At 38.9% G+C, this 26,767-nt stretch overlaps 1 protein-coding gene across 1 annotated transcript in view; it reads right to left on the bottom strand.

The window, feature by feature from the left end:
• The window catches only part of LOC132440325 (uncharacterized), a 74,442-nt gene that overhangs the window by 38,641 nt on the left and 9,034 nt on the right, over window positions 1–26,767 (bottom strand). Inside the window, exons 2-3 of the mRNA XM_069540006.1 lie at window positions 25,300–25,381; window positions 23,246–23,336 (exon numbers count right to left, since the gene is read on the bottom strand). Coding sequence (XP_069396107.1) covers window positions 25,346–25,381 — 36 coding nt within the window. The 3' untranslated portion in view covers window positions 23,246–23,336; window positions 25,300–25,345. The remainder of the gene's footprint in view (window positions 1–23,245; window positions 23,337–25,299; window positions 25,382–26,767) is intronic.

Raw genomic sequence — 26,767 nt, 5'->3', positions numbered from 1 at the left:
TAGTGCACCACAGCTAGCCGGGAGGGAGTCCGGGGAAAAGCCTGCACCTGCCGAAGAGGCAGGAGACTTTTCCTTCCCTCTTTGTTTCCTGGGGCGTGAGGAGAAGGGTTTAAGAAAGCTGCTTAAAGGAACTCCAGAGACGGGCGCGAGCCGCGGCTAAAAGCGCGAACCCCAGAGACGGGCGCGAGCCGCGGCTGAAAGCACGGACCCCAGAGACGGGCGCGAGCCGCGTCTAAAAGCGCTGACCCCAGAGACGGGCGCGAGCCGCGGCTGAGAGCGCGGAATCCAGAGACGGGCGGGAGACGTTAAGGCTGCTGCTGCCGCCACCAAGGGGCCTGTGTGCGAGCACAGGGCACTCTCCACACCCCTCTTCCGCGGAGCCTGTGCAGCCTGCCACTACCAGGTTCCTGGGATCCAGGGACAACTTCTCCGGGAGAACGCACGGCGGCGCCTCAGGCTGGTGCAAAGTCACGCCGGCCTTTGCCACCGCAGGCCCGCCCCGCACTCCGTGCCCCTCCCTCCCCGCCGGCCTGAGTGCGCCAGAGCCCCCGAATCAGCGGCTCTTTTAACCCCATCCTGTCTGAGCAAAAAACAGACGCCCTCCAGCGACCTACACGCAGTGGCAGGGCCAAATCCAAAGCTGAGCCCCTGGGAGCTGTGAGAACAAAGAAGAGAAAGGGAAATCTCTCCCAGCAGCCTCAGAAGCAGCGGATTAAAGCTCCACAATCAACTTGATATACCCTGCATCTGTGGAATACCTGAATAGACAACCAATCATCCCAAATTAAGGAAGTGGACTTTAGGAACAACATCTATGATTTTTTCCCTTTTCCTCTTTTTGTGAATGTGTATGTGTATGTGTATGCTTCTGTGTGAGATCTTGTCTGTATAGTCTTGCTTCCACCATTTGTCCTAGGGTTCTATTCGTCCATGTTTTTTTAAAAAAATTTTTTTTCTTAATTAATTTTAATAACGTTATTATACTTTACCTTCTTTCTTTCTTTCTCTTTCTTTCTTTCTTTCTTTCTTTCCTTCCTTCCTTCCTTCCCTCCTTTAGACAACGAATCATCCCAAATTGAGGAGGTGGTCTCTGACAGCAAGATTTATGATTTTTCCCCATTTACCTCTTTTAGTGAGGGTGTATGTGTATGCTTCTGTATAAGATTTTGTCTGTATAGCTTTGCTTCCAACATTTGTCCTAAGGTTCTATCCGTCCCTTTTCTTTTTCTAAATAAGAATTTTTTAATTCAATAACTTTACTATACTTTATTTTATTTTTACTGTATCGTCTTTCTTTCTGTTTTCCTTCTTTCCCTCCTTCCTTCCTTCCTCCCTCCCTCCCTTTCTTTCCTTCTTGCCTTCTTTCCTTCTTTGCTTCTTTCTTTCTTCCTTCCTTCCTACCCTCCTTTCCTTCTTTCTTTCCTCATACTTCTACTAATTCCCTCTACTTTTTCTCCCTTTTATCCTGAGCCGTGTGGATGAAAAGCTCTTGGTGCTCCAGCCAGGAGGCAGGGCTCTGCCTCTGAGGTAGGAGAGCCAACTTCAGGACACTGGTCAACAAGAGACCTCCCAGCTCCACATAATATCAAATGGTGAAAATCTCCCAGAGACCTCCATCTTAACACCAGCACCCAGCTTCACTCAACGACCAGCAAGCCACAGTGCTGGAAAACCTATGCCAAACAACTAGCAAAACAGGAACACAACCCCACGCATTAGCAGAGAGGCTGCCTAAAATCATAATAAGGCCACAGACACCCCAAAACACACCACCAGACGTGAACCTGCCCACTAGAGAGACAAGATCCAGCCTCATCCACCACAACACAGGCACTAGTACCCTCCACCAGGAAGCCTACACAACCCACTGAACCAACCTTAGCCACTGGAGACAGACATCAAAAACAGGAGGAACTACGAACCTGCAGCCTGCAAAAAGGAGACCCCAAACACAGTAAGATAAGCAAAATGAGAAGACAGAAAAACACACAGCAGATAAAGGAGCAAGATAAAAATGCACCAGACCTAACAAATGAAGAGGAAATAGGCAGTCTACCTGAAAAAGAATTCAGAATAATGATAGTAAGGTTGATCCGAAATCTTGGAGATAGAATGGACAATAGATGGACAAAATGCAAGAATCAGTTAACAAGGACCTAGAAGAACTAAAGATGAAACAAGCAATGATGAACAACACAATAAATGAAATTAAAAGTACTCTAGATGGGATCAATAGCAGAATAACTGAGGCAGAAGAACGGATAAGTGACCTGGAAGATAAAATAGTGGAAATAACTACTGCAGAGCAGAATAAAGAAAAAAGAATGAAAAGAAATGAGGACAGTCTCAGAGACCTCAGGGACAACATTAAACACACCAACATTCGAATTATAGGCGTTCCAGAAGAAGAAGAGAAAAAGAAAGGGACTGAGAAAATATTTGAAGAGATTATAGTTGAAAACTTCCCTAATATGGGAAAGGAAATAGTTAATCAAGTCCAGGAAGCACAGAGAGTCCCATACAGGATAAATACAAGGAGAAATACGCCAAGACACATATTAATCAAACTGTCAAAAATTAAATACAAAGAAAGCATATTAAAAGCAGCAAGGGAAAAACAACAAATAACACATAAGGGAATCCCCATAAGGTTAACAGCTGATCTCTCAGCAGAAACCCTACAAGCCAGAAGGGAGTGGCAGGACATACTGAAAGTGATGAAGGAGAAAAACCTGCAGCCAAGACTACTCTACCCAGCAAGGATCTCATTCAGATTTGATGGAGAAATTAAAACCTTTACAGACAAGCAAAAGCTGAGAGAGTTCAGCACCACCAAACCAGCTTTACAACAAATGCTAAAGGATCTTCTCTAGGCAAGAAACACAAGAGAAGGAAAAGACCTATAATAATGAACCCAAAACAATTTAGAAAATGGGAATAGGAACATACATATCGATAATTACCTTAAATGTAAATGGACTAAATGCTCCCACCAAAAGACACAGATTAGCTGAATGGATACAAAAACAAGACTCTTATATATGCTGTCTACAAGAGACCCACTTCAGACCTAGAGACACATACAGACTGAAAGTAAGGGGATGGAAAAAGATATTCCATGCAAATGGAAACCAAAAGAAAGCTGGAGTAGCAATTCTCATATCAGACAAAATAGACTTTAAAATAAGGACTATTAAAAGAGACAAAGAAGGACACTACATAATGATCAAGGGATCGATCCAAGAAGAAGATATAACAATTGTAAATATTTATGCACCCAACATAGGAGCACCTCAATACATACAATAAGGCAAATACTAACAGCCATAAAAGGGGACATCGACAGTAACACATTCAGAGTAGGGGACTTAAACACCCCACTTTCACCAATGGACAGATCATCCAAAATGAAAATAAATAAGGAAACACAAGCTTTAAATGATACATTAAACAAGATGGACTTAATTGATATTTATAGGACACTCCATCCAAAAACAACAGAATACACATTTTTCTCAAGTGCTCATGGAACATTCTCCAGGATAGATCATATCTTAGGTCACAAATCAAGCCTTGGTAAATTTAAGAAAATTGAAATTGTATCAAGTATCTTTTGTGACCACAACGCCATGAGACTAGATATCAATTACAGGAAAAGATCTGTAAAAAATACAAACACATGGAGGCTAAACAATACACTACTTAATAATGAAGTGATCACTGAAGAAATCAAAGAGGAAATAAAAAAATACCTAGAAACAAATGACAATGGAGACACAACGACCCAAAACCTGTGGGATGCAGCAAAAGCAGTTCTAAGGGGGAAGTTTATAGCAATACAAGCCCACCTTAAGAAGCAGGAAACATCTCGAATAAACAACCTAACCTTGCACCTCAAGCAATTAGAGAAAGAAGAACAAAAAAACCCCAAAGCTAGCAGAAGGAAAGAAATCATAAAAATCATATCAGAAATAAATGAAAAAGAAATGAAGGAAACAATAGCAAAGATCAATAAAACTAAAAGCTGGTTCTTTGAAAAGATAAACAAAATTGATAAACCACTAGCCAGACTCATCAAGAAAAAAAGGGAGAAGACTCAAATCAATAGAATTAGAAATGAAAAAGGAGAGATAACAACTGACACTGCAGAAATAAAAGAGATCATGAGAGATTACTACAAGCAACTCTATGCCAATAAAATGGACAACATGGAAGACATGGACAAATTCTTAGAAATGCACAACCTGCCAAGACTGAATCAGGAAGAAATAGAAAATATGAACAGACCAATCACAAGCACTGAAATTGAAACTGTGATTAAAAATCTTCCAACAAACCAAAGCCCAGGACCAGATGGCTTCACAGGCGAATTCTATCAAGCATTTAGAGAAGAGCTAACACCTATCCTTCTCAAACTCTTCCAAAATAGAGCAGAGGGAGGAACACTCCCAAACTCCTTCTATGAGGCCACCATCACCTTGATACCAAAACCAGACAAGGATGTCACAAAGAAAGAAAACTACAGGCCAATATCACTGATGATCATAGATGCAAAAATCCTCAACAAAATACTAGCAAACAGAATCCAACAGCACATTAAAAGGATCATACACCATGATCAAGTGGGGTTTATTCCAGGAATGCAAAGATTCTTCAATATACGCAAATCTATCAATGTGATAAACCATATTAACAAATTGAAGGAGAAAAACCATATGATCATCTCAATAGATGCAGAGAAAGCTTTTGACAAAATTCAACACCCATTTATGATAAAAACCCTGCAGAAAGTAGGCATAGAAGGAACTTTCCTCAACATAATAAAGGCCATATATGACAAGCCCACAGCCAACATCATCCTCAATGGTGAAAAACTGAAAGCATTTCCACTAAGAGCAGGAACAAGACAAGGTTGCCCACTCTCACCACTCTTATTCAACATAGTTTTGGAAGTTTTAGCCACAGCAATCAGAGAAGAAAAGGAAATAAAAGGAATCAAAATCGGAAAAGAAGAAGTAAAGCTGTCACTGTTTGCAGATGACATGATCCTATATATAGAGAACCCTAAAGATGCTACCAGAAAACTACTAGAGCTAATCAATGAATTTGGTAAAGTTGCAGGATACAAAATTAATGCACAGAAATCTCTGACATTCCTATATACTAATGATGAAAAATCTGAAAGTGAAATCAAGAAAACACTCCCATTTACCATTGCAACAAAAAGAATAAAATATCTAGGAAGAAACCTACCTAAGGAGACAAAAGACCTGTATGCAGAAAATTATAAGACACTGATGAAAGAAATTAAAGATGATACAAATAGATGGAGAGATATACCATGTTCTTGGATTGGAAGAATCAACATTGTGAAAATGACTCTACTACCCAAAGCAATCTATATACTCAATGCAATCCCTATCAAACTACCACTGGCATTTTTCACAGAACTAGAACAAAAAATTTTGCAATTTGTATGGAAACACAAAAGACCCCGAATACCCAAAGCAATCTTGAGAACGAAACACGGAGCTGGAGGAATCAGGCTCCCTGACTTCAGACTATACTACAAAGCTACAGTTATCAAGACGGTATGGTACTGGCACAAAAACAGAAAGATAGATCAATGGAACAGGATAGAAAGCCCAGAGATAAACCCATGCACATATGGACACCTTATCTTTGATAAACGTGGCAGGAATGTACAGTGGAGAAAGGACAGCCTCTTCAGTAAGTGGTGCTGGGAAAACTGGACAGGTACATGTAAAAGTATGAGATTAGATCACTCCCTAACACCATACACAAAAATAAGCTCAAAATGGATTAAAGACCTAAATGTAAGACCAGAAACTATCAAACTCTTACAGGAAAACATAGGCAGAACACTGTATGACATAAATCAAAGCAAGATACTTTCTGACCCACCTCCTAGAGTAATGGAAATAAAAACAAAAATAAACAAATGGGACCTAATGAAACTTCAAAGCTTTTGCACAGCAAAGGAAACCATAAACAAGACCAAAAGACAACCCTCAGAATGGGAGAAAATATTTGCAAATGAAGCAACTGACAAAGGATTAATTTCCAAAATTTACAAGCAGCTCATGCAGCTCAATAACAAGAAAACAAACAACCCAATCCAAAAATGGGCAGAAGACCTAAACAGACATTTCTCCAAAGAAGATATACAGACTGCCAACAAACACATGAAAGAATGCTCAACATCATTAATCATTAGAGAAATGCAAATCAAAACTGCAATGAGATATCATCTCACACCAGTCAGAATGGCCATCATCAAAAAATCTAGAAACAATAAATGCTGGAGAGGGTGTGGAGAAAAGGGAACACTCTTGCACTGCTGGTGGGAATGTGAATTGGTTCAGCCACTATGGAGAACAGTATGGAGGTTCCTTAAAAAACTACAAATAGAACTACCATATGACCCAGCAATCCCACTACTGGGCATATACCCTGAGAAAACCAAAATTCAAAAAGAGTCATGTACCAAAATGTTCATTGCAGCTCTATTTACAATAGCCCGGAGATGGAAACAACCTAAGTGCCCATCATCGGATGAATGGATAAAGAAGATGTGGCACATATATACAATGGAATGTTACTCAGCCATAAAAGGAAACAAAATTGAGCTATTTGTAATGAGGTGGATAGACCTAGAGTCTGTCATACAGAGTGAAGTAAGTCAGAAAGAAAAAGACAAATACCGTATGCTAACACATACATATGGAATTTAAGAAAAAAAATATCATGAAGAACCTAGGGGTAAAGCAGGAATAAAGACGCAGACCTCCTAGAGAACGGACTTGAGGTTATGGGGAGGGGGAAGGGTGAGCTGTGACAGGGCGAGAGAGAGTCATCGGCATATACACACTAACAAACGTAGTAAGGTAGATAGCTAGTGGGAAGCAGCTGCATGGCACAGGGATATTGGCTCGGTGCTTTGTGACAGCCTGGAGGGGTGGGATACAGAGGGTGGGAGGGAGGGAGATGCAAGAGGGAAGACATATGGGAACATATGTTTATGTATGACTGATTCACTTTGTTATAAAGCAGAAACTAACACACCATTGTAAAGCAATTATACCCCAATAAAGATGTTAAAAAAAAAAAAAAGAAGAAAATAGACGCATATATTTCTTTTCTGCCATAATATGACATCATATAAGGAACGCTATTTTATTAGCTAGAAATAAGATTTGCTTTTGTTATTTTAGTACATTTGATCACATAAGAATAATTCTAGATTTTTTCCCCTCCTGTGACTCTCATATCATCCCCATCTAAAATAGACTTTGGAGATTTAGATCAAATGTCATATCAATTGTCCTAGACTGCTTACTATGCGCTTTCACTATAGATTTTAATGTCAATAGAGAAAGGAGAAGGAAAAGTCAGAGGGAAATGAAACAGGTGTATGCAACACCCCTCTCTACTACCGACATTTCTCAGAATTCTGGGGGAAGTTGCATCTATAAGTGGAAAGTTTTTCACCATGGAACTCACAGTGGTTGAACTTCTCATGAAGAATTTTTTTTCACTACTGAATAAAAATATGTTTGATTTTACCATAACTGAAAAGTTCTCCTGTTTCTACTTCTGAGGTTTGCCCTCAAGACTACTGTTTACCTAATGGAAGGGACTCCTATGCATGGAGGAAAAAGTGCACCATTTGAAGGAAAAGCTAAAGGAGTGATATTCAGGTAGCTCCTCATTCCACCAATGAAAACATACACATAGATTTTCCACTTTACATCTCATTTTCCACCTTATTTTCATGATTTTGAAATGAATATGTAGGGTCTGATGAGTTTGTCAATAGTCTATAATTATTAGTGTTATAAAATAGAATACAAATTATAAGCCATATATAAAAATGCTGTGTGAATAAACTGCTATACCCCAAATAATACAAATGAGTGAATGGCAGTAAATGCTAAGAGGGATTAACAACATAAAGGATATTTAAAAAATGATGACCGTATTTCATATTTATGTGTCTTTTTCTCTCTCACTTTTTTTTTTTATTGCGGTACTTGGGCCTCTCACTGTTGTGGCCTCTCCCATTGCAGAGCACAGGCTCCGGACGTGCAAGCTCAGTGGCCATGACTCACGGGCCCAGCCACTCCGCAGCATGTGGGATCTTCCCGGACCGGGGCACGAACCCGCGTCCCCTGCATCGGCAGGCAGAACGCTCAACCACTGCGCCACCAGGGAAGCCCTTCTCTCTCACTCTTACTCAACTCCTAAATAACTAAGAGAATATGCTCACCAATGGTAAGCATGTTTTGGATGTTCGATGTGTGTTTGTGGGAAAGAACAAAAAAAAACTGCCTCAGTTAGGTCAAATATCATACAAGAGATGAATGAGATTAGAGTTGGGATTGGGATTTGTGTTAGTTACTCAATAACTAACCAATCACAGATATGACAGTGCAGTGCAATATGCAAATATACTTTTAAACAACTTCTCTTAAGTTATCTACTGTCTGTAAAGACAATCACACTCAACTGCTCTGCACTTAACCCCAGAGCTTCTGAGTTAGAATCTGTTAGAAATAGGTACACGTTTCATTGCTTTGGCAACATTTACATGGCTCTGCATCAGGCAATACAACTGCTAAGATCACACTCTGGGAATTCAGGAAAGGCTAGTGTCCAGTTCTGGTCGTTCTACCACCCAACTGTGATCTAGGGTAAATTCCTGATAAAAAAAAAAAAAAAGAAAAGAAAAACCTGAAGATGCTGAAACAGTATTTCCTACTTCACAGGGTCGTCATGGGGATAAAAGGTCATTAGGATAAAGTGCCTCTCACCCAGGAAACATTGATAAATGCTACTGATGCTACCATCATCATCATCATGACCGATCAAGAACATATTGCCACATGGAAATTCAACATTCCCTGGGCCACTCACAACTTTCCTTTAAAGGACTCATATTCTATGTGGGGTCTTAACACCTTCAAATAACAGAAAATACAAGTCTTTACGCCTTTTTTTCTGTAGCTAATTTTGGCATCTTTCACCTCTGTCCACTTAAGTGTTGGTTTAGCATATTCTTGTCACACAAAGAAGCTACTTCCCAAAGAGAGGAACAATGTGTCAAGTGACAAAGACATTGAGTGAAGTCTTTCACATCCTAGATTGCCCACAGTATAGCTCAGCTGGTCTCTGGGTTGGAAGGCCTGGGTCTACTTTGCTCTTCTGTTACAGGGGAAGGGACATGGTCCTTAGCATGTGCTCTGTGAAACAGAGGCAGCTGCGGGTAGAATTATAACACAAGCAGAACTGGCTTCAATTCTTCCTTCTTAGGTCTTTTTCTTCTTGTTCAGCTGTTCAAGGAACTTGCCTGCCCTCTGTCCCTGCCAGGACGATGTTACATCTGCCTGGATAAGTAGGTCACCATTGTATATCAGGAAAGGTCTTATTTGTAATCAGGAACCAGATACGGCTAATTTGAGCAGAAAGGAAACTTTTGGAAGTTTATGGTTAGGTCTCAGTAACTAGAAGCAGACTAAACAACCGAAAGCCAAGCCTATGCTATTGCAATTATAGGATCAGGCCAAAGTGATGTTATAAGTCCTAGCTGGCCTTGCTACCAAGCAGGAACAGGAAACAGGAGGTTGACCCAGCACTGCTGGCCTTGCTTCTTTACATCATTTATTTGTAATTCAAAATCCAAGAGAGGGGTGCAGTTGGCCAACCCGAGGTCGCCCGACTGTTTTCCATCTGTAAGGGAGACTGAGCATGTGAGTAAACAGTGTATCTGACATGTTCAGCTTGTATAACGAGAGGAAGGCTCTGTTTCTCACCAAGACCCACAAAGTGGAAAATTCCCCAGAGAAAGGAATTTCAGATCAGATGCTTGGAAAGTTAAAAACAACAACAAACAAATGCAGATGTGGAATTAAAGACATGGAGTCATTAAGAACCTATATGTGGAGTGATTCAGACCTGAATCACTTGTTCACATCTGGAGCAAGCTACTCAATCTTGCTGAGCTTCAATTTTCTTTAAAGGAAACAACGTGGAAGATGATGTCCACATGTAACTTGTGGTACACATGAAGGAGGGTAGCACAGTATATGATGCCTGGCACATCCTATGCATTTTCTAAAACTACTAGTAGTACTATTATTATTGTTACTTATTATACAATTTATTGTAGAAATTAACAGGGAGAGTATTAATAAATGTTAATACAGTGCTAAGTGTCACATTTATGATCTCAACTAATTAGTTGTTGATTCAACAAACATTCCACATATCAGAAAATAACCTGTTAGTATATATATATTTTTGTTTTACAGAAGAAAAGAAACCCTGAGGCTTAGAAAGTGTAAACAATGTACCAAAAGTCACTCATTTAAGAGGTAATGGAATATAATTCAGCCTTAAAAAAATGAAGGAGATCCTTTCATTTGTGACAATATAGATGAAACAGGAGTGCATTATGCTGATGAAATAAGCCAGACAGGATAAATACGAATGATATCATCTATATATGGAATCTAAAAAGAAAAAAAGCCACACTCATAGAAACAGAGTAGAAAACTGGTTGCCAGGGGCTGGGGTGTGGGTGGGGAAAAGAGGGGAAGACTGGTAAAAGGGTACAAACTTTCAGCTGCAGGATGAATAAGGTCTGAGGATCTACTGTATAACATAGTTACTACAGTCAATAATACTGTATTGTATAACTAACATTTTCTGAGAGAATAGAACTTAAGTGTTCTCACCAAAAAAAGAAAAAAAGGAAAAAGGTGTCATGAGCTGTTAGATGTATTAATTAACGTGATGGGAAGGATCCTTTTGCAACGCATATGTATATCAAATCATCATGATATACTCTTTGACTATCTTACAGTTTTGTCAATTATACCTCAATAAAACAGAAAAAAAAGAGGTAATAAAGATGAGACTCCAATCCAGGATTATCCAGCTCAAAAAACTACACTCTTAACCATTACAATATAGTATCCATCCATATGTTGTAACTGTAAAATGCTTAACACAAAGGAAACGTTAAATAAATGGTATTTATTCTAACTCTAATGCTTACTAGATATTAGTTATGTGGTATGCTTTACTTCTAACTACAAGGGTATAAGGTGCAAATTCTTGCTACAGAACATAAAAGCCCCTGTGGTACCCTGTACGATACACACAGTACCTGTAGATCTCTCATCTCTCAACCCAGAGTCTCCTCAAGTTGGAGGTCTTTACCCCCTTTATAATGTGGGAATAATGCCTTTCCCACATTTGCACTGGGCATGAAAATCCATACTTCCAGGTGTATACTGAACCTCCACTTAGCTCCTCGTCACCTTGGAATCACCAGACCAAAGATCATTTATTCCATTAATATAAATGATGTAGGGATAGAAGTACAGAATATACAGAGAGTGTTGGAGGAATCCAAACAACAAGTCCTCCACTCTCAAAACAAATTTTAGAGTTCCAAAAGTAAAGAGCAATGTTTGGAAATAAAACTAAAAATGAAACTAACATCTACAATTAGCCAAGTATTTATTATGGGCCAGGCTACTTACTAGGCACTTGATAAACATTACAGCTCATCTTCCTGCAGTCCTTCAAAGCATATAATATTGTTTCTATTTCATAGAGAAGAAAATTGTATCTAAGCAGGTTAGTGATTAGCCCAAGACCACAGGGCTAGGCTGTAAGAAAAGAAGGCCAAAATGGTGATGGATGTTATAACTAGAAGATTATGGCTAATCAAATAAAAATATTCAAAACGGTCCTAATGTATTATGAGGATTTCCTTAGAATAACTTGGGTGCCTTAGTGAATACAGTAGTGGTAGGCACTACAGTCTCTTTAATTTGCTAATCATACAAATCTACTTTAATATTCTTGGTGACAAGGAGCTAACTACTGATAAGACAGCTTCTTCAGTTTGGGGGCTACTCCAGGGTGAAATGCCGGAACGTCTTACTGCCTGCAATGTTACCTAGTTCTACCAGGGGGAATAAAGCAGAACAAGTAGCCACTGTTCTTGACAAATGGATACAGTTTCAGTTTTTCAAACTATGAGTGTCAGATTCATTCATTGTATCAGATAGATCTGTCAAATGGCTTTGCCCATTTACTAATGGATGGCACACTGCAGACACACGTTGGGTCGGTCAAAGGACTCAATGTCACCTCATTGATACTGTCATCAATATAATTTGTATTGGCATTTTGTCTCACCCTGACTTTAAGGACTCTGTGAGGAGATCCAGGTCTCCAGACCATGGACTGATCACCTCTGCTTGACACAGTATTCTCTGCTCATTTCCAGAGGGGACCAAGGATGAGCTCTTGTACTTCTGAGTCTATTCACCCTACCTGGCAACACATACTAGCTGGGCTGATTGGATCAAGCAGGAGCCCCAGAGTTTAAATTTCCAGCTGCATTGGAGGAAACAGAGGCTATGCCCCAATCCCATAACCCCTCACTTCTTACTGCTAGCCTATCCTAGGCTGTTCTTGCTGATAGGAGTACTTCATGCTAAAAATTAATTTTGCTTACCTGATGGCAGTCACACAACCTCAAATGCCATTTTTATAAATAAGGCAACCACCAATGGAGTGTGATTTAGGGTTTTTTCTTCTGTAGACCCTGCCTACCCTATAAAATCTCCCATTACTGCATCATGGAGACTATAATCCCTTTCCGAGGGAATAGATTCTTTCCAACCATAAGATGAAATAAGAACTTACATTTCCACACTGCCCAAAAGGAAATACATTGATTACAAAATGCAGGAGAATGACTGATTTTCCACATTTGTTGTGTTCATTAAAGGGTTTTTGAATAGACTTGACAGTATTAAAGAAGTTCAACACACACAAAATAAAAATTAATAAATGAAGAGAAAAAAATTGCATTTACAACAAATAACAAAATAAACACACTGATATATAAAAGGTTGTTATACATCGATGAAAAATGGATGCCATAAAGTCACAAAGTAAAAAGTATTAACAGCCAATAAAGATATGAAAATATGTTCAACTTTGCTATTATTAATCAAAGAAATACAAATAAAATAATTCAGGTGTCATATTTTACTGACTAGAATGACAAAGTTTTAAAAAACTTGATAATACTGGTATTGATATTGATAATACTGGTACTGATGAGTGTGTGTAAGAAACCACACTAGATGTTAAATTCTTGGTAGAAATAAAAAGCACGGTAACCCTTCTGGAAGACAATATGTCAGTATGTACCAGAACTGACAACCAGCCATTCAAGTTCTAGAAGTCCATTCTAAGGAAATAAACAAATGCTCAAAGACATATGAACAAGGATGCTTGTCTCATTGTTTAGCAAAGCAAAACAGGAATAATCTAAATGTTGAACAGTAGGGACTGGTTAAATAAATAATAGAATGCTGTTCAACCATTAAAAATGATGCTGCAGATTTTTACTAGGTGATGAGTAATCATACTTATATTACTAAATAAAAATGTTATAGAACTGTTTTGTAGTTTGATATAATAATTAAAGGTATTTTATACTTGCATTGTATTTATATGCACCCCGTCACAAAAAAGTTTCAAAAGATACCCTCAAAAATGTTACAGAGATGATTTATCAGAAATGGGATTTTGAGTTATTTTTCCTTTTTTCTTTAAATCCTTTCAATTTTGCAGTTTCTGCAATGAGCCTGTATTATTTTTACAATTAAAAATATTTAAATTTACAACAAAAGGATCTAAATTCCTCCAGTTTTCCATGTATTTTCCACCCTGGCTCAGGGTATTTGTGTAAAAAAAAAAAAATCAGCTTATTTTCTCTTTTGTATCAATCTAAATTTACTTTTCATAAGTTAACTATTTTAGTCTGGCAAAAGGTTCACACAGGAAAATTGTTAAGGTCTGAGTATTCTATTACCTTTAAAAGCACTGGAAACTTTGAAATTATTTCTTTCAGAATTTTCATATAATACTGAAAGGCGGGGGGGGGGAGGTAGCAAAATGAAGGGAAATAGATAGTAGTAGTCAACTTCAATTAAGAAAAAGCAACAAGAGGCAGTTTGTACTCTTTTGATACGGCAGAAGGCCCATGTGTCAACTCATGCTAAAAAATGTATATATACACACACATATATATGTTTGTGTGTATTATATGTATATGTGACACACACACATAATTAATCCACAGCCTTAGGCTAATCACTCATTGTGGCAGAAACAACGAGCTGTTGACTACACTTTAATTAGCTCCTCCAGCCTGTAGAGGCATCACTAGGACCAAGATAGGAACAACATTCTCCATCTCCGCTTGCATCTGGGTATGGTTCTATCCCAAAGAATGTGACCAGAGGTGACCTGAAGAGTTTATGTCTGAAGGATAACGAGTTGATAATTGTAGCTTGCAGCTTCCTCTCTCCTTTCCTTTTTAGGACAAACGTAGAGCCACTTGATGAAGGTGGTGGGTCCCTGAATAACTGAGCAGAAAACTGACCCTCAGACCACCAAAGTCCATACTACACTCCTGAGTGAGTGAGAAATGAACTGTCCATGTGTTGCTCCACTGAGGTTTAAGGTTTATTATTTAGTGTTTAACTAACGCATTTTTTCTTTAAACCTCAGTTGCCTTCTCTGTAAAATAAAGTCTTTGAAAAGGATCCACTGTAAGTTTTTTCCCTTGCTTATGTTTTTATCTTAGTTTTTAATTCTCAGAAAAATTGCGCGCATTTTACCTTTTAAGTTAGTAAGTCTACTTTTTTTCCCACAAAGACGGGTTCTTCAAGTTATGGAGAAGTCATAGCAGACTGTTGCTTCAGTTTAAGATACGCATTCACATATGAGATGAGAAGGGTGAGGACCCAGAGAAACGCCTTTGACAGAGGGGAGTGAGAGCATACTGAAGAATGTTTAGTAATAAAGAATTCAGATGGGAGTAACGGATGGGTTACATCTAACAGATTTGCTCAAAGGAATTCTGGAAAGGCAAATATGTGAAAATGTATAGCAAAGACATGAAATGCCTTTTGGTCCCTAAATGGATTTCATTTCAAAGACGTGCATATTGCAAATACATGTACCATAACACTTCTCTGTCCACTTCTAGAATTTTCTAAAGCCTGACAGAACATCTGCAGAGAGAGGATGTCATTCCAAGATAATCGACTGCAAGTGACTAAATTAAGATAAAAATGTCCTTAACCTTGAACAGTTTTTAAAGAGATTTTAGAAGAAAGGAGCCCTCCAGGGGGTTGTATAACTATATAATTGTACCCTTTCTAAAAGGCTATTTACAGATACATAATGTTTCCCCTCCATTCTTTAAAGTAAAATATAGGATAAAAAAAAATAGTTTGGGGATAATATTTGTTTGGGACAGCAGGCACTGCTAATCAGTACCACTCTCTCCTTATTCCTTACTACCAGAGCCCTGGTTTAGGAGACCCCATTATCCTTAAGGCTAAGGTGGCCAGTTTAAAATCCGAGCTGATGAGATCTAAGTGCAAGTCTGCTGACCATCTGTGGTAAAAAATTTGCTCTCTGAGTTAGACACTGCCTTTTTTTTCTTACTTAATTTCTTTTTTTTTTTCCTTTTCTTTCTTCCTGCCCAAATTGTTGGAACACTATTGGAGATTCTGGGGTCACTTTGAAGCTATGTGGACGTGCTAGACATGTGGAAGCTGGAAGAGCGAAGCAACCCAGTCCCCTGGTGATGCCCTTCAGCAGCTGGACTAACGCTAGAGGGACTATCTCCAAACTTCCTGCTACCCGTGGAAAGTAAGGTAAATCACTCATTCACTTTCTGTAACCTACTAACTGATCCAGAACTCTAACCTCAGGGTTCTAGAACCCTTCTCAGTATCCCATAGTCATACTCATGATCATCAGACTTGCTTATAGCAGATGTATGGGGAGGGCAGGCTCTCCTGAAAGCCCTCATACTTCCTCCCCTACCCCCACCACACACAAATAATGATCTTTATGTCCACTCATCCCTCTATCTACACTCAGAGGCCAGGGCCCCCAGGAAGGCTTCACTGACAACCCTTTACTCCTCTCTACATGCAGAAAGGGTAGAGGTGTGGGCTCTGGAATCAGACTTCCTAGACTTGAATTCTTAATCTGTTACTTATCAGTTTAGGACGTGGGCAAAGTAGTTACCTTCTCTGGACACCCCTGTAAAAGAGGAACACTAAGTAGCACCTATGTACCTTACTGAAAGGATTAAATGAGCAAATGCAGGTAAAGTTCTTATAATTTTTTCTTGGGTCAATCAATTCTAGCTGCTATGGTTACCTTTGGCTAATTTAGGGCAGAGTCCCTTTGCCCTCCTTTGGTTCTCTGGGCCCGTCTCATTCACAACACACACAACTGCATACTGCATTCACAACACACAACCACATACTGCAGAGTTTTGAAAGGTGGTTCTCAAAATGTGGTCCCTGGGCCAGCAATATCAGCCACACCTGGGAACTGGTTAGAACTCTGGCACTGGAGCCCAGCAATCTGTGTTTTAACAATATTCTCAGGCAAATCTGATGCACACTAAAGGTTGACGACAACTGAGAACATCTGTCTCACACTCTCCTGGAGGCATTCACCAAAAATAGAGTTACAGGACCTTACACCTGACCAGCTGGAGAAGGGGTCTAGTAATTGCCCTGGTTATCATGCTTGTCATGATTTTTCAGCACCTAAATGTTTGAGAATCACTGCCATTTTGAATGTGTGTTTCACTTGTCTGTTTTTCCAGTGGACTTTACTTCCTTGCAAGGGAGGTTTGTGAAGATTTGTTGCTGTTGTTTGCATTATTAGTTTTATTATGCTAATTCTAGAATCTCTGGTGCATAGTGCAATCTCAGGCAGGAAGTAGTGGCTCATTAAAACAGGTATCCCAAAAGTCTTAGTAGAACTTCAAGATTAATTCCTTCAGGAAGAGGTAAAATTGTCATTAGATGCAGATGATATGATACTATATAGAGAAAACCCTAAAGACTCTACATGAAAACTACTACCACTGATAAACGAATTCAGCAAGGTAGCAGAATACAAGATTAACATACAGAAATTGGTTGCATTTCTTTATACCAACAATGAAAGATCGGAAAGGGAATGTAAAAAACAATGCCTTTTAAAATTACAACCCCAAAAATGAAATACTTAGGAATAAACCTCACCAAGAAGGCAAAAGACTTATACGCGGAGAACTGTAAGACATTAATAAAGGAACGTGAAGATGATTCAAAGAAATGGAAAGACATCTCATGTTCTTGGGTTGGAGGAATTAACATTGTTAAAATGCTCATACTACCCAAAGCAATCTACAGATTTAATGCGATCCCTATCAAATTACCCATGACATTTTTCACGCAATTAGAACAAATAATCCTAAAATTCATACAGAACCATAAAAGACCCAGAATCGCCAAAGCAATCCTGAAGAAAAAGAACAACGTTGGAGGCATAGCCACCCCAGACTCAGACAGTACTCCAAAGTCACAGTAATCAAAACAGCGTGGTATTGGCACAAAAACAGACATATGGATCAATGGAACAGAATACAGAGCCCAGAAATAAACACACACACCTCAGTTAATCTTTGACAATTAATCTTTGACAAAGGAGGCAAGAATATATAATGGGAAAGAGACAGGCTCTTCCGCAAGTGGTGTTGGTAAAGTTGGACAGCCTTATATAAACCAGTGAAGTTAGAACACATCCTTTCACCATACACGAAAATAAACTCAAAATGTCTTAAAGACTTAAACATAAGACATGACACCATAAAACTTCTAGAAGAGAACACAGGCAAAATATTCTCTGACATAAATCATACCAATGTTTTCTTAGGTCAGTCTCCCAAGACAATAGAAATAAAAATGAAAATAAACAAAGGGGACCAAATCAAACTTACAAGCTTTTGCACAGCAAAGGAAACCATAAACAAAATGAAAAGACAACCTACAGAATGGGAGAAAATATTTGCAAATGATGCGACCAGCAAGGGCTTAATTTCCAAAATATACAAACAGCTCATACAACTTGATGACAATAAAAGCAAACAACCCAATCAAAAAAATAGGCAGAAGACTTAAAGAGACATTTCTCCAAAGAAGAAATACAGATGGCCAATAGGCACATGAAAAGATGCTCAACACTGCCAATTATTAAAGAAATGCAAATCAAAACTACCATGAGGTACCACCTCACACCAGTCAGAATGGCCACCATTAAAAAGTCTACAAATAACATATGCTGGAGAAGGTGTGGAGAAAAGGGAACCCTCCTACAACACTGTTGGTGGGAATGTAAGTTGGTGCAGCCACTGTGGAAAACAGTATGGAGGTTCCTCAGAAAACTAAAAATAGACCTACCATATGATCCAGCAATCCCACTCCTGGGCGTATATCCAGACCAAACTATAATTCAAAAAGACACATTCACCCTGATCTTCACAGCAGCAATATTCACAATAGCCAAGACATGGAAACAACCTAAATGTCCATCAACAGATGAATGGATAAAGATGATGTGGTACATAGATACAATGAAATACTACTCAGCCATAAAAAAAAGAATGAAATAATGCCATTTGCAGCAGCAACACGGATGCAACTAGAGATTATCATACTAAGCAAAGTAAGTCAGAAAGAGAAAGACAAATACCATGATACCACTTATATGTGGAATCTAAAATATGACACAAATGAACCTATCTATGAAACAGAAACAGAATCAGAGACATAGAGAATAGACTGGTGGCTGCCAAGGGGGAAGCAGGTGGGAGAGGGATGAACTGGGAGTTTGGGATTAGCAGATGCAAACTGGTATATATAGATTGGCTAAACAACAAGGTCCTACTATATAGCACAGGGAACTATATTCAATATCCTGTGATAAACCATAATGGAAAAGAGTATGAAAAAGAATGTATATACATATGTATAACAGAGTCACTTTGCTGTACAGCAGTAATTAACACAACGCTGTAAACCAAGTATACTTCAATAAAAAATAAGTTAATTAAATTTTTTAAAAGATTAATTCCTTCAGAAGAACAAGTACTACACATTCACAAAAAAAGCACCCTTTGAAAGTTTAAATTTTTGAATTTCTTTGCCACTTCCTTAGTTTTGATCATCTTGGACAATATATTTTTAATCCTGACTTTTAAAAAGAATTGTGTTTCAGTGTTTGCTATCCTTAGAGAGACAGAAACAGATAAGTACAACTAAATACTTGTTTTTCAAAAGTCTCAAAAGTATAAGGGAAATGAAAGTAATTATATCTTCAAATGATTTTGGGGTATGTTTCTAATTTCATACTTCTGATGCGATTCAAGATTAAAACTGTACTAAGACATTTGAGACATGCCGCATTGGTATTAAATGAATTTAATTTTGTGTAAAGTGGCAGAAATATTTTCTTCAGCAAACATACCTGCAGATGTAAAATCACAACCATAAGTCTACAAAAAAGCAAGCTATTGAATGAAATCTGATTGGTTATTTCCCTGCAGTATGGATCTGCTAATAATTTAATTTACTACTTGCTAACAGAAGCCAAAATTTAAATATACATATATACATGTCTGTGTGTATATATCTATCTCTTCAATTTTAAACCATTCATATATACGAACAAGTATACATACACATATATAACAATTGTTCATATATATAAACAATTTAAATTAAAGAAAGTACATCTGGTGGCCTATTTTTTCCCCCCGATTTCTAAAGAACACCATATTCTATTCTAGGCAGTGGAATGTCAATCCACCTTAAGGGTTGTTCAATGAGCATATCTGAGAAACCACTGGTTTAGCCAATGATGTACTTATTGAGGGAGGCCCTAGTGCCACTGTCAAGAGCTTATCCACAGGAGAGATAAGAAGGTACTTGTTTGGTTTGTGAAAAGAAGGAGTAGTGAGGAATGGCAGGTAGCTGCAGGCTGATGACACGTGATGTCCATATATATGTAGAACCAACACACCCATAATTGCACCCATTTTCCATACCCAAATCCAAAGCCTTTATATCATTAATCCCAGGCAAAAATGGTAAGATTCATGTGTGTTACTATCCCACGGCTTCAAGATGCCTCTAAACTCATATGAGTATGTCTTAGTTTTATCAGTGGAGGACAAACCAGGCTTCTATCACCAAGCCCCATTCCATAACAGGCAAACCAGTCCAAGACTTCTCTGAGTGCTGCAGGAGAGTCTATGGAAGGGGCGCTCACTCCACTGTGATGCCTAAAATGCCTTTGCACAGAGCAAACATTCAATACATGCTGAGTGAATGAATGAGTGAACCGGCTCATTTCAGGGAAATTCCATTCAACAGGCTGGCATTCCTTCCTACCCATCTTAACCGTTAAGCTTGCCATCAGACAAAAATTTAATTATAAAACGTTAGAGCTGAGGAAATTTTAGAAACTATCTACTCTCCAGAGGTATACAACTTTAATTTCGTGGTAAAAATCACTAGGAGTGATTTACGAGTCTATCAGACCTGAGTCCAAATTCCACATCTACCATATTTTGGTGAGCAAATAACTACTTCTGAGGCTCTGTTCCACGTATGCATTATGGGATATCATAATAATACATACATTAATTGTATGACTATCAGGGGATGAAATGACACAATCCATTTGCCATGGTCGGCTAAGTAATTTGCCCCAAGTAAGCACTCAAGACATTAGCCAATATTAATAGCGGAGAGATGAAAACAAAACTCTGGGACTGATGCCTACCCTAGTGGCCCCAGTGGTCATAATGACTTTCTTCCATTCAGCCTGCTCTCTTCTCACTAAGACTAAGGAAGAGAAGATGAACAAATTAGGAATAACAATTTGAAAATGGTTTTATACTCCCTGAATGAATGGAATTATAATAAAATGATTCATGAGTTCTGCAGAAATATGATGAGACTTTAGATCTTTATGTTAGTTCTCTACAAAACCAATTGATGGCGCTAAGATGTACCTTCCCACCCAGCCCCATCCTTACCAGGATCAAATATCATTGTAAATGGAAAAGTCAACCACACATAATCAACAAGCTAAGTTACAAGCCAGTGAAGTCTCAGAGCTTTGATAGAGAAAATTCAGATTTATCATTATATGTAAAAATAAGATGATATGAAGAACTCAATCTAAAAAATATTACCTGGAGATCTATAATCTCTACAATAGTGCTATAAAAAGTAAAGAGCTAGAAATCTATTTCGATGGTTTTCCTTATAAGAAAGCACTTTCTGTATAACTTTTAATGTACTATTGATGAGAACAATTGAACAAAATTCAAATAAATATCTGCAGATGTCCTACGAGAAGAAAAGAACAGAGTTAGATGTGACAGGGGATAACTGGACTTCAGGATGAGTAAGACCCTATACTTGACCTCAATAAATTAACATGAAATACAGTGGATGAGTCATGTACAGAATGTCAGAATTCTAAAAGGCCAAGCTAAGTACCAAAAGGAACACGTGGGGACTCTTAAGAAGGAAATAAAATATTGGTTAGTTGATTACGAAAAGGCAGAAGGGAGTAGGTTCCCTTTGGCTGCTCTTTGAAGAGATTACTTCCTTTCCCCCCTAGTCCTGAGGCTAGGGTGGCATGGGCAATAGAGGAATGTGGGGACTGAGAATCATTTCTACTCTCACCAGAGTGGCTGGAAGCAGATTTTCTTACCAGGATGTAGTAGTATGCTAATATTTAAGGGTTCTTGTGGTCAGAGAGAAGGGTTTGAATACTCCGGCTCCATCTCTTGCTGTGGGTCAAGTTTCTTACGTTTCCAACACCTCGGCGTCTTTATCTGAAAATTGGGGACGATGATAATGTCTCCCACCTGAGTGTGAGAACTATATGATACAGTGCATATGCAGGGCTGAATTTGGTGCCTGGCACACAGAAAGTGCTCAGTACAGCAGGCGAGTGTAGTGACAATAAAGGCAAAGATGACGGGGGTAGTGCCGGTGTTGCTTCTGCCCCCAGAACAGGCTCTGACTGGGAGAGAGTTAAAGCACCTTTGGGTTCATGGGGGTTTATATATAAGCAACGGTTGATCAATGTGAGCTGGTTGTCCAAATGATTATGTGCAATCTAAGAAAAAAATGGGCCTCGGATCTGCTCAGCTACTTAATATTAGCAGCGGGAGTAGTCAAAGAAGCTAAATTTTATTACGTGTTTATATGCCAAACAACGTGCTGAACGTTTTAAAAGGATTTACTCACTTATTACAAGGAGGCTATACGCTAGGTCCTGATAATGTTATTCGTCTCTTTCAGATGTTGACTGAGCCTCAGACGGGTTACAAAAGCACCTAAGATCCCATTGTCAGTACATGACGGAAATGAGTTCAAATCCAGCCTGTCTGACTTGTTCTTAATCACTAAGGTATGAAATTAAGCATGTTGCCCTTTGCCTGATTCTCCTTCTGAGGCCTGAATATTCCACTTAGCTCTCTGAGTGCAGAAGAGAGAAAATTCTCTCTCCTTGACCCAACTTGGCATCAATATCCAACTCCCCTTCTCAAAATGGGTTGCTTCAACGAGCAGCAATGAATGTCGGGTCGTGGACCAGTCACCTTGATGACTAAGAGTCAGACACTAGGGAAAGAAAATGCTCTGTGACAAACCTACCCTTGTACAGAAACAAGACAGAAATGGGGGGACAGGGCAAAAGATAATGGAATAAGGCATAGGAAAAATAGCACATGGCATTGTGACAGTAATAATAATAATAGTAGTAGTAGTACTAGTAATAGTAATAATAGACTTCACTATGCTCTAGGCATTGTATTAAGTGCTTGGCGTAAGTGACTTCATGTTAACATTGAAAACAAGTCTATGGGGATGAAATATTATTAACATCATTTTATAGGCAGGAGTATTGAGGTTCAGGTAATCAGGTAAATTGCCCAAGCTCATATGGTTAGCAAGTGGAAAGCAGAGATTTGAACCAGCACCTACACTCCTAACCATTATGCTATAACCATTATGCTGAAGACATAAGAATTCCAATGGTCTTTCCCCATAACCCACTCCTGCACTCCAGACTTAAATAGTCCAAGATCAAGAGAGAGCAAGCTTGGAGTTGCCACTCTTCAGTGAGTGTCAATCATTTCAAAACAGTGTATTTGCTAACAAGATGCACTTCCTGTGATAATCTTCTCAACCAGCTATCAAGAAACAGGAAGCAAAGATTCAAGTAACAGTATGTTCCTACTTACGAGGAAGGTGGGACAGCACAGTTGACACTGGGCTTAACTGTTCTGGAAAACGTGGTCCCAGTAGGCATACACGCTGGTACATTTTCCCCACCTACCAAATACAAAAGAAGTATTTCATTTCCATGTTGCTCTTCAAAGTTCCACCTCATTCGTGCCTGTCATTCATCCTCTGGCCTCTTCCTGTCTCCATTTCTGTACAGAAAGGTGCTGAGTCTCTGCTCTCGGATACGAAAAGGGTGTGTTAGGAGAGGGAGTCATGGTACCTCGATGTCTTTTTTTTTTCATCTTAATTCTATTATGCCAACTCCACTGAACTTAATTAGAGTGAATACAGAATTACACAATTACCCTCTGTTCTATTCTTCAGATGTTATATTTTGATAAAATTTACGACATGCTGCTCTCCCCTTGAACACCAGATGAACACTAGAAATGGATGTGTGTTGACATAAAATCTGTTAATAATTACAATTAAAGTACAGCTTACATAATGATAGTGTTAACATAAAATTATAGATGTGTAGAGACAACGTGGTCATGCATTTTTTAGTATAAGTACATGCTTAGACCAATATCTGTTAGCGGAATGAAGATGGAAGAGAATTTTGGTTAAGCCACAAAGGCTGTTTAAGGAGTTGCAGATAGCTAAGGGGAACTCAAAGACCAGTAAGATAATATTTCCCCTGCCATGTTTGCAATTGCAAAGTGAAGGGAAGATGTGAAAGTAAGTACCCCTATGGAAATTACAAGACAAGTACATTTTTTTCCTTGAGTACCTGGGTAAATGCTTAAATTCTAATGTATATCAGTGATGCAAATTTTCAACAGAGTTTGATAAATCATAAAATAATAATTATACATATATGTATATAAAACTGCATGGAACTAGGCAGTTCAGAATTACTTCTAATTAAAGAGGTACCCTATGACAACTAACTTAAACCTTACAAAATATGGTTCCAAGTACCCTATCAGAGTGAAAAGCAGGAGACTGAAGGGTTTAGTGTAAATGTTTGTAGTCATGGTGTCTTAACTAAAACTACTGTGTCACAAATACTATTAAAATAATTGTGACATTTTATTCACTTTTACTGCAAACAACAAAACAAACTATAGGTATTTTTTCATTTCAGGTAATTATTTTAGCTAACAGTTATTAAATGTTTTGAGAAGACAGAGTGCTAATTGCATTACTTCATTTTACCTTTAAAATAGCGCTTCCATGTAATTATTCTTAATATCTCCATTGTATTAAAGTGTATCTCTAGTTTAGACCTTTCTTCAGAACTGCAGACTTGTGTATCCAACTGTGTACTCAGCATCTCTACTTGGATGTCACGAAAACATCTCAAATCTTATACCTCCAAAACTGGTCTTTAATCCCCCAAACGTGCTCTACCCCAAACTTTTTCCATCTTAGGTGACAGTAACCACACCTTTCCAGTTCCCCAGGCCCTAAATCTCGAATTCACCCTTGACCCCCTCTTCCTTTCCATTCTTGCATTCAATCTACCACGAAATGCTGTCACAACCTTCCCAATGTGCCACTTCTGAGAATTACCAGCCGCTAGCAGCCTGGTGCAGGCCACCAACATAGACCTCGAGGATCCTGTAGTCACCTCCCGAGATTCTCCCTGACTCCACTCTCTCCCCACATCCTCAAGACCACAGATAGAGTTATGCTTTTCAAACAAGAGACAGTTCATGCCACACCTCGGCTAAAATCCTGCCCCTGGCTGCCTACATTTAGAGTAAAAGACACAATGCATGTGATGGCCTCCCAGGACTTACCCAATCCATCCCATCACATATCCGACCTCCAGCCCTCCTGCTGTCTCTTCCTCCCCACTGACTAAGTCAGCCAGGGTGGCCTCCTTGATATTCCTCCAAGCTGCCCGGCATATTTCTGCCTTAGAGTTTTGGGACTGGTTATTCTTGCTCCCAGGGAGTGGGCTCCCCATCATACATTCTGACAACTCCCTCACTTCAAGTCTTTGCTCAGATGTCAACTTATAAAATCCACCCTGACTACCCTATTTAAAATCAGAACCTACCTGTACACTCCTCCAGCACTCCCAACCCAAGCCTCTTCAGTGAGCTTCACATCCTTTTCCTTATCCCGTAGCGCCCATCAACCTGTGACAAAGCATAGAATTTATTTATAACATCCGTTTCCACACGAGAGTGTAAGGAGGGAGAAAGCATGCAAGAAGGAGCACGCAGGCAAAGGCTCTTGTCTAATTTATTCATTGATACGTCCAAGCATAGAGAACAGGAAGATGCTTGATAAATAGTCCTGAAAAAGATACAGATGAGGAAACTAGTAGTAAAGCTCAGAAAGTTTAAGTAACTTCCTCAAGGTTCTAGAGCTAGAAGAGGGTCACAGTAGAATTCACACTTGGGGATGTCGAACTTCAAATCTCTTAGCCTCTCTGCTATCTTTTTTTTTTTTTTTTCTCCTTCTTTGCGGTACGCGGGCTTCTTACTGTTGCAGCCTCTCCCGTTGCGGAGCACAGGCTCCGGACGCACAGGCTCAGCGGCCACGGCTCACAGGCCCAGCCGCTCCGCAGCATGTGGGATCTTCCCGGATCGGGTCACGAACTCTCAACCACTGCGCCACCAGGGAAGCCCCTCTCTGCTATCTTAAGTCCATGCAATTCAGGATTTGTTTTAATCAGTGCCATGGAAATTCTCACTCCACTGAATAGGATCACTAAAGTGTTCTCTGTCTAGATTTATATATATATTTTCCATTTAAACAAAGGAAACAGAAGAGGGGAATTCATCATGGGTTATTGCGGTAGTTTTACAGCAATTTTAGCAATAATGACATTTAAGTAATAGTGATATTTAATGATAGCATAATAATAATAAAATAATAGCTCTTAAATGTATTGAAGACGAATCGCATGCTAAACTCAGTGCTAAAATATTTCCATGTATATTTTGTGCAAAATCCTTATGAATATTCTATCAGATGAGCTTGATGTGTAACTCCACCAGGCATACTTCTCTTATTCCGCTTTCAAAGATAAGGAAATTGATGAGAAGTGTGGTAACCGTTTGATCAAGATGAGACTGGTAATAAGTTGCGAGTATGAATTTAAATTCAGGTCTAACTCCAGCATTTGATTCTCAATCCATACATGAAAATTCTCATAATTCCTTTGATAAGGGTATGTTCTCTCCTGGAAAACATCCCCCATTATGTCTGCCTGTGCTCATACCTTCAGGATACAGTCAAGTTTGAAACATGATAAAAATGTTTAAATAGTGTGCTTTAATAAATGGAAATATCTTCATCTAAACAATAACACAAAAAGGCAGGCTGAGCCCTTTGAAGTGGCTTCGTTGCTATCTTCCATCCAGAACAAGAGAAGGAATCAACAGCTGCAGAGTAAAGCAAGCATGAAACCCAGAGATGGAGGATTCTGTAAATGACCAATTACAAGACTATTAAGCCACACTTTCACAGCAAGAGGCAAAATATTCCATTAAACTGAAAATTCTTCTACCCCTCAC

The sequence above is a fragment of the Delphinus delphis genome, chromosome 17 (assembly GCF_949987515.2).
Source record: "Delphinus delphis chromosome 17, mDelDel1.2, whole genome shotgun sequence".
In the NCBI taxonomy this organism is placed as follows: Eukaryota; Metazoa; Chordata; class Mammalia; order Artiodactyla; family Delphinidae; genus Delphinus; species Delphinus delphis.
This window is presented reverse-complemented; position numbering and strand designations above follow the sequence as displayed.